The following is a 9,316-nucleotide window of genomic DNA, read 5'->3' on the forward strand; positions in this document are numbered from 1 at the left end:
CAGATTAACTTTGACATTGGAGTTAATATGGCCTTAATTGCAGCATGAATTCGAAAAATAAGTTTATTTTGAATTTTAATAAACTAATGCAGCATGAATTCGAAAAATAAGTTTATTTTGAATTTTAATAAACTAAACGTTCACCAAAAAACTTTAGTGAGAAAAATTGAAAAAACGAACTACAAACATATTAACGCCAAACATTCGGTAGAATTTATAGAATATTGTAAAAATTATGGTCTATTAACAACATATATATATATATATATATATATATATATATATATATATATATATATATATATATATATATAGTGGATTAAGACTGTCAGAAATGCAATTATTGAATTGAGCATTCTGTGATGTTTTTCATCAATAATAAATAATATATGTATATATATATATGTCTGTGTGTGTGTGGGTTAGAGTGTACAATGTTTATGAATACAACTTCTTCCTATATTTAAAAAATAAAAACAATCATAATAATAATTAATATATAAAATCACATGTTACACATACAGAGTTTCTCTGGAAACAAAAATTGCAGGTCCAAACTTTGGCTCTGTAGTCAACTTGACTGCAATATTTTTGGAAAATTGTGTAAGTATGTTAAAAAAAGATAGATTTTATAAATTTTTAGAAAATTGGGCAGGTAATAAACATTTTATGGGAACAAAAAAATAAAGTGTGTAGATTTAAAACAATATTGTAAGACATGTTTGTCTTTAATTATCAATTGCTTCCACTATTATCCAAATACTTTAGCTATTATCATAATATTCTAAAATTTTAAATACAATTAACAAAGATATTATATAATTTATTATTAGGTGAACAACTTTATGGGACATAAAAAATAAATGAATATTTCAAATTAATAAATGAATATTTCAAATTGAAATATTCATTTTTAATATACATTTTACTCTAAAATGTTCCATCATCAGAAACATATTGAGAAACTTTAACAATATGAAATTTAATAATTAAATTTATCATTATTATTTATATACATATGTCAAGTTAGTTATTTATTTATTTATTGAACTTTTATAAAGTTATTGCTTATTCTGTTAGCAGTTAGGATTAGATTAGATTTAGCAGTCTTAGGAAGATGCTAGTTTTTTTAATTAGTAGTCTGGAGTAGATTGTAATTTATTTTTTTATATTATATATAATTTTATAAATAGAAAAAAGTGAAAAACAGACCAAAATGGATTGAGCACAGCTCTGCATATAGCTCTGGTACAAAGAACTGGATCGTATTGGATTGGAGGTAGATCAGGTCTTTCTTTCAGCGGGGTGTACAAACAACCCAAGGGTACGACCAAACGCGTGGCTTCCAGACGACTGGACGGCCAAACATTCCAACTGAAACGTATACCATCGCGGTCCTCATTCTGCTGAATGAATTCTTGGTACGTGGACATTACGCTTGGCCGAAATTAAACAAAAAATAATTATTATGTAAAAAATAAGCAGTGTGGGAGAAGTAAAATAAATAAATATTTGATAATCAACGGTATTCCAAATCTATCGTCAGTTCAGTTGGCCAGTTTTTGCCACGTTTGTTCAGCGTAGTTGGCTAAATGTTTAAAAGTGAATTATTTTAATCACTTTATTACAACTTAGATACTACGGACACTACTTAGATACTTCAATTAACCCAACCAGCTACCGACCCCATCACTACATATTCTTGCCAAACATGTTTGCAAATTGAATGGGCCATTTACATATAATCTGTAATTAATTAATAGGCAGTAAATTTACTCCATATACATACTTAGAATCATATACCTATAATACGGATAAAATTTGTAATGGTCAATGGCATTAAATTAATAGTAATAGATAGATTACTGATAATAATTATCATTAATTATTATTATAATTATACTTATTAGTAATAGATTAATAGTAATTTTACTCTTCTTCTTGCTCTTGACTTTTCCTCGGCTTTTGATACTGATGATCATACTATTCTCTTGAGACTGCTACATTTTTCTTTTAATAATACTGATTCTTGTCTATCTTGGTTTTCTTTTTCTCTCTGTAATCGTTTTTCTTCTGCTGTTCTCAATAATTCTACTTCTAACTCCTCTACTCCTACTTTCGGGGTACCTCAGGGTTCTATCCTTGGCCCTTTTCTATTTATACTCTATACTTCTGAACTACCTCGTGTTATTAATAACTTTTCTTTCTCTAGTCAACTATATGCTGATGATTCTTACATTTATACTTCTTTTTCTCCATCTAATCTCAATAGTGTTCTTCATAATCTATCTCTATGTCTTTTTTCAATTATCGCTTGGTCTGACTCTATGTGTCTTAAACTTAATCCTTCTAAGTTTGAATTAATTTGTTTTAATAAATCTAAACACTCTATTACTATTCCTCCTATTATCTTACCTGATTCTAAAACTCTTGATGTTTCTCACAAGTTTCGTAGTCTAGGTTTTATCTTTGATTCTACTATGTCTCTCTCTTCTCAGAATAATAGTGTTGCTAGAAGCTCTTACTTTCATCTACGTAAAATTAAAAAAACTTTTGCCTTTTCTTGATGATCCTACTCTTCTCCTTTTTGTTACTTCGTTAGTCTTATCTAGAATTGATTATTGTAACTCGCTATACTATGGTCTTCCTGACTCTATACTCTATCCTTTAAGTAAAGCTTTTAACTCTGCTGCTCGACTAGTTTCTCGTGCCCCTTTCTTTTCTTATATATCTCCATATTTTGTTCTCTTGCACTGGCTACCTATAAAATATAGAATAATTTTTAAAATTTGTAAGTTCATGTATAAGTCTCAATCTAAATTATTTCCTAAGTAGTTATCACATATATTAATTGAACCTAAACGCCCCGGTTTACGATCGTCTTCTTGTTCTCGCTTTTTCTTAACTCGAGTTAAACACTCTTTTGCCAAATCTTCTTTTGCATTTTTTTGGTCCTTTTTTCTTGAACTTTCTACCTACTTCTCTGACTACTTTTCCATCACTTGCGAAGTTCAGAGCGGATCTCAAGACCCATCTGTTTTCAAAATTCATTGAGGAGCGCTGTTGAACATCGCGGAAATAGCGCTTTATAAGCTAATTGATTGATTGATTGAAATTAAACGAATTTCGTTACATATTGTTTTAATGACAAAATAATCACTTTGTACCTAAGAACCTAGGTCTTTCTGCGACTTTCTGCAAGCGAAGTGCTCGTTTACCAAGCTTTCTTAATAGATCTTTTTCTATTGACGGATTTAGGGGAGCCAAAAGGAGGCCGGTGCACCCCCTTTCCTGAGGTGAGCTGTATGTGTATTAAAAAGGAGTAAAATTGATTGTTTTAACGGAAAAAGACGTAATGGACATTATAGATAGTAAAAAAATATCGTCTTTAAAATTGCCCTCTCTCGGTTAACCTTAACATTTTGAAAATTTTGCTTCCCCCGATCTACCGAATTGTTGGCATTAAGTAACTTAAAGTTTGTCTTTTCAATTTTTTATTATTAAAATTTTCTGGAAATTGTTTATTTTATTCAAAATAGAATTATTATCCAAATTCATCCTCAATTATTATCTAAATTCATTATCGATTTATAAATTTATCACAAATCATCTTCAGCACAGCTTTGGTTTATTTAGCTTCTTAGTCAAGGAAAGGTCGTTAATAAATTGGCGTCATTTTATTCATCTTCTTTGTTGATGTCACATTAATTTTGAACATTGTTATTGGAGTTGGCACTAGGCGTCGGGTTGGTAACAATGTAAACATTGTTTGATAGATGTTTTTTAGTCGTGCATTGGTGATGTTCATTAGGACAACTTCTGGAATTTTTAGGTGTATTGTGTTGGTGTTTTGGTAAATTATTTTTGTGTTGTCCAGAATTTGTCAGGTAACTAGAGTTGCATGCGTTGATTGTGAGATTTGATGGCTCCTCTTTCTTTGTGTATGCATTTTGAGACGTCCAGATAGTGAAGTTTTTTTTTATTATTATTCTTTAAAAAATTGAAAGTGGTCGTAACTGTGTTGTTGGCGCGCACAGTCGTCAATAGGGCATCTGAACTGGTAAATTACAAGATCACGTTTAATCATACATTTGCCTGACCTGAAAGCCGAATCTGATCTATGGATATATATCCATGATCTGATCGTGATGTGTATGACAGTTAAACAGCACAACTTGAAATTTATTTTATCACCAATCCCAGTTATTTGATTAAATAACGGTCCTTATATATTAAATTTTTTAGGTTAAATCTAAAAATTACTTTGATAGAAACAAAAAAAACAAGGTTTAGAATATTTTAATAGAAAAAATGAATGGAATAGAACTAAATGCAGAAAGATATTTGATTACTAAAAAAATTAACAATGTGCGTAGTTGTTTCAGCAAAGACCTAAAAGAGGTTATGTTTCAAAAATCAGTTATCAAACAAGACCAAGTAAAAAGGTGAATGCAAGTTTGTGGCGTGTTAAACCAGTTTAATCATGGATAATAAATCCAGTATGTTTAAACCAGTTCGCGCGTTTTTTTTGCGCAGCCTGGCCCGAGCAAAAAACCGATCGTGTGCTGGGACCTCAATGCCATAATCATTTTGAGTATTAATGTTGTTTTTGTTCATTTAAATGTAGTATGTGTGTAATGCATTGTAATGCACGCAACTAATGCACGAGTGTGCAGCTTGGCTACTAATTGTATATATTATAAAACTAACAAAGGGAACAAAACTTATATTTAACCTTCTTTCTATTTATTCAAATGCAATCTTAACCAAAATGCTCCAAAAGTCCAAATCCAACTTCATGACCAGTATATGAAGTTAAGAAAAAAAGTACATTATAAAATTATTATTTGAAATTATTATCATTCTATCTTTGTCGACATTCAACGTGCCAAAAACATTTGATTCATAAGGCTGATCAAACTTAAGTTCCCTGCTAATTTTCAATATTTTCATATCAACAGAAAGAGTTCTAACATTTGAAGAATCGATAATTAAAATATCATTTTTAGAAATCTTTATGAGATGATTGGGACTTTGAAAAACTGAGTTGGAACAGCCGCCAACAATATTTACTGAAGATCCAGATGAGTCTATCAAGCAGACCCTATGCTTTTCCCCTTGGTGACAGACAACATACTCATTCTCATCAATTTTTATTGCATGTCTCGGTTCATCTAAAGATGAATCTAATTGTATTTCCTTCAAGGTCTCTCCTAGCAAACTAATTTCTAACAGTACATTAGGGTTCATACAAGTCATCAATAAATTATCTTCTTCTGTCACAGAAAGTTTAGAATATGTAGATGAATAAGTCCATTTTGTAGATTTGTAGTTAAATAGGTCAATTTTGTAAACTGTGGTGGTAGATTGCAGTGATTCAGAAATGAACAAATTGTTACATGTTGCTACAATACTTTGTGGGTCTCTCAAGCCTCCAACTTCAATTACAAACTTCAATTGTTTCAAGTTATTTAAATGATACACTAAAATTTCGTTACTTGAAAATAAGCCACAATATAATGATGAGAAATATATAAAACAACTTTTCACAATCATCGTTCCTGGAATGCCCTCCAATAGAATAGGTTTACCTTGAATGATTTGACTTTTGTCAGCAATTTTTTCTTGAGAATTATCTTTATAATGAAAAGAGATTTGATTGAAAAATTTAAAATAGCTTGCACACAAATATTCAATAAAGAATGAAAAAGAGAACACATTAAAGTTTGAAATAGTTAAAATAATAACCTGATTGTTTACGTATTGAACCAATTAAATCTTCTTTTTGTACAAGTTTATGAGAAAATTTGATTCCAAAATTGACAACAAATTGATTGTAGTCAGGCACTTCAATGCTTTGAGACTCACAAAGAAGTTTTGGAACATTGTTTAATATCATATATGATGTTCCTCTGTTGAGCAGCTCATTTGAATCACAGATAAATGCTTCCATGTTTCTTTTGTGTTTCATAAAAGTGTCTTTTACTGGATTTATTTGATTCAAATTTTCAGTTTTTATACTTTCACTTTCAGTTATTAAATCTGCAACTCTTTCATCAATTAATTTTTTCAAATCTTCCCCACTTTGTTTTATAGCATCTTGTATTGATTTAAATTTGGTATTAAATATTTCCAGCCCCTGATTAATTTTATTCAATTTGTCATTAACTTTATCCAAAGAGAGTTTTTTTTTACTGATAGCATCTGTTAATTCATATTTCATATTGTCTGCAGCTTCAAAAATTTCAACGAATTGATGTTTGCTGTGTTCAACCATGGAGCAAGTATGACAGGCTAACTGTTTGCAATTTATGCAAAATGCTCTCAAATAATCATCATGCCGTAAACAACGAGGTCTGATCGTTTTTAGTTCAACGAGTTTCTTTAAAAAAAGGTTGTCCGGCAAATCTCGGACATTTTTTTTAAGTATACTTTCTTGGTTATTGCATTTTTCATTTGGGCAAGTAATGGTTTCTTGTTCTTGTCTGTCGGAATAAAATCTTTCAAGGCAACGATAACAAAACGTATGACGGCAACACTTGAACATTTTTGGCCTGTCGAGAAAATTTTTACAAATGGGACATATCCAAATTTCGCGTTTCATGCTGATTTTTTGGATTTTCTCACGTAAGGACCATTAAATTAAATTAAAATAATAAGATAACGAGAAGCAACCGTTAGAGGGTATGCTAAACTTATAATCACACCACACTACACTACACAACTATCTAGATAGACATACGATACAACATAGGAGATATGAAACCATCAACTTTGGAAATTCCAATAATGAGAATGTGCGTGTAAATCCACGTAGGGGTTGAAATGATTGATATTTATTTATTTTATTTTACAAATTTTATTAACCACAAAAAAAATGGCTTGGAGACCATACAAGCTTATTAAGCTTTATAGGCCACCAAAAAGAAAAACAGAAACAATTTAAAAAATTATCAAGCGCATATACGATAACATAATTTGTTCGTTCAACTGTTTGACACAAAAGCATAGCACACTGCACATAAATTAAACGTTCGTAAAACAAAATGATAATGAAATGAAACTAAAATTTGATCCTTGTAGTGTTATCTAAAATGTGTAAGATCATACAACAAATATATAATTCAAACTAAGGCCAATAAATAAATACTAACATATATTCATGACATGCATTCAAAAAATAACAGCAATATAATTAAAATGTTCAATCATATGATTTTGCCTGAACAAACAACAAATTGAATTCAAACTAAGTCCAAGAATAAATATCAACATACATTCAAGACATACATTCAAAAACCAACAGCAATAAACTCAAAAATGTTTAATCATATTATATCAGCATAATAAATTAGAAATAACAAAGATTATTTGGAAACGTATAATAATATTTTATTAGAAAAATCAGAAATACTATTTAATAATTTGAACTCTGAAGGCAATCTATTCCAAAGTGAAACCCCGGAGGAGAAAACAGATAATTTATAAATTACTAATTACTAAGGTTGAACATAATCATTCATTTGTCTTAAAACACGTAACTTTTTATCAGGAGCTTTAAAATGAATAGACAAATTAGGAGGCAATAAATTTTTATATAATTTAAACATAAATTTTAACAGACCAAAATTATATATTTGTTTAATTGTTAATAGATTAGCTTCTTGGTAAAAACTTGAGACATGGTCATACTTTTTCAAGAAAAAAGACATCTAACAAAACTATTATAGGCCAATCTCAAAGAATTAAGATGGGTCGTGCAACTATTACCCCATAACATTACGCCATATGTTAAATACGGATAAATTAAACCGTAATATAATTTTATAGTGACATCAAAACTAAGCTTGAACCTCAATTTACGAATGATACCAGTAATTTTAGAAATTTTACTTGATATGTGCATTATATGATTTAACCATGACAAATTGTCTGTAATTACAAAACCTAAAAATTTATTTGTATACACTCTTTCAATACTGTTATTATCAATTTTAATAGAAATCCCTAAATTATTAGTAACATTCTTAGAACCAAAAATCATATAGTTTGTTTTTTTATAATTTATATTTAAGTCATTTTAAGTCATATTATTCTATATATATATATATATATATTATATATATATATATATATATATATATATATGATAGAAGCCATACACATATTATACGTAGATGTGAAATAATATATATATATATATATATATATATATATATATATATATATATATATTATTCACGTATTCATGCACGTATTCTAAGTATGTGATGTACATAGAAAAACATTGAAACATGTTTAAAATCCGTACATACAAAACTTGAATATAATTTTTTAAATATATGGCTAACAAATTAAATAACAACTTTGGTTAATATGTTAAATTTGTTATTTAATAAATTTAATAACATAAAATATAAAAATTGAGGTATAAAAGTTGAACAATCAGCCTTTGGTGCATGGATATAATATCCATGGTTTGATGTGGTGCTGCTTTTGTGCTTCATTGTTCATTGTTTATTTTATTTAACCAGTGTACGATCATGTGAGCAGACGAGATGCTCGTTAAAAAAGAATTTTCTATTAAACTTGTGAATGTCACTTTTTTATTTTTGACATATCTGCAAATCTTCGTTAATGTCAGATGCTACGCCGATGATGACTGCCGGGCTGATGAGTACAACTTTTCTTTATTGGCATCAAAGTAGAAACTTTTTTAATAAAATTTATTTTTATTGAAATTAAATTTAAATTAATTTTCAATATGTTTTTTTATTATGTGTAATTGTGTAATATATTGTAGACTATTACTATTACACAATTACTGTTTTATTATTGTGTATTTTCCAATAAAAAATACACAATAATGTTGAAACTAAAATGAAAAGTGATTATGATTATGTAACAATTGCTACATTTTGGGCATGAAAATGACTTTATTTTTTATTTAATTAATAGATATAATTATTAAGTTCAAGCATACGGTTTTTACCATAATAATCTATTAATTTATTTTGAAGTATAATTATTAATTTTAATTTTTATTTTGTTTCATAAATTAATTGGAGTTGTTAAATGAAAGTGGTAAAAGGGAGATAGATAGGTACTCCTATGGTATCATTCATGTTTACAAACATCATAATGTACTTTTAATAATTATCTAGCGCTTGATTATTTATTTATATCAAATTGAAAATAATTTAATTAGGTAAGTTTTTTAGATCATTACTTGTCAAATAGTTGATATAGTGAACATTAAATAAAAAAAAAGTTAAAATATGAGTAAATTTCTGTTCTGATAACAATCAATGGCTAA

At 28.4% G+C, this 9,316-nt stretch overlaps 3 protein-coding genes across 3 annotated transcripts in view; all 3 read right to left on the reverse strand.

Moving 5' to 3' along the window:
• The window catches only part of HELRODRAFT_185982 (hypothetical protein), an 8,030-nt gene extending 6,445 nt beyond the window's left edge, over positions 1 to 1,585 (reverse strand). Inside the window, exons 1-2 of the mRNA XM_009028270.1 lie at positions 1,213 to 1,585; positions 523 to 580 (exon numbers count right to left, since the gene is read on the reverse strand). Coding sequence (XP_009026518.1) covers positions 523 to 580; positions 1,213 to 1,433 — 279 coding nt within the window. The 5' untranslated portion in view covers positions 1,434 to 1,585. The remainder of the gene's footprint in view (positions 1 to 522; positions 581 to 1,212) is intronic.
• A 1,095-nt stretch (positions 1,586 to 2,680) lies between these two features.
• On the reverse strand, positions 2,681 to 4,589 carry HELRODRAFT_179427 (hypothetical protein; the record flags this gene model as incomplete). Its single annotated transcript, XM_009028271.1, has 5 exons — positions 2,681 to 2,761; positions 2,980 to 3,034; positions 3,176 to 3,301; positions 4,101 to 4,174; positions 4,512 to 4,589. The coding sequence occupies 5 exons, from the start codon at positions 4,587 to 4,589 to the stop codon at positions 2,681 to 2,683; spliced, it is 414 nt and encodes a 137-aa protein (XP_009026519.1).
• Positions 4,590 to 4,815: 226 nt separating this feature from the next.
• Positions 4,816 to 6,604, reverse strand: HELRODRAFT_179428 (hypothetical protein; the record flags this gene model as incomplete). Its single annotated transcript, XM_009028272.1, has 2 exons — positions 4,816 to 5,636; positions 5,749 to 6,604. 2 exons carry the CDS (start codon positions 6,602 to 6,604, stop codon positions 4,816 to 4,818), a joined length of 1,677 nt encoding a protein of 558 aa, XP_009026520.1.
• Positions 6,605 to 9,316: the final 2,712 nt, after the last annotated feature.

This window comes from Helobdella robusta (genome assembly GCF_000326865.2).
Source record: "Helobdella robusta unplaced genomic scaffold HELROscaffold_54, whole genome shotgun sequence".
NCBI lineage: Eukaryota > Metazoa > Annelida > Clitellata > Rhynchobdellida > Glossiphoniidae > Helobdella > Helobdella robusta.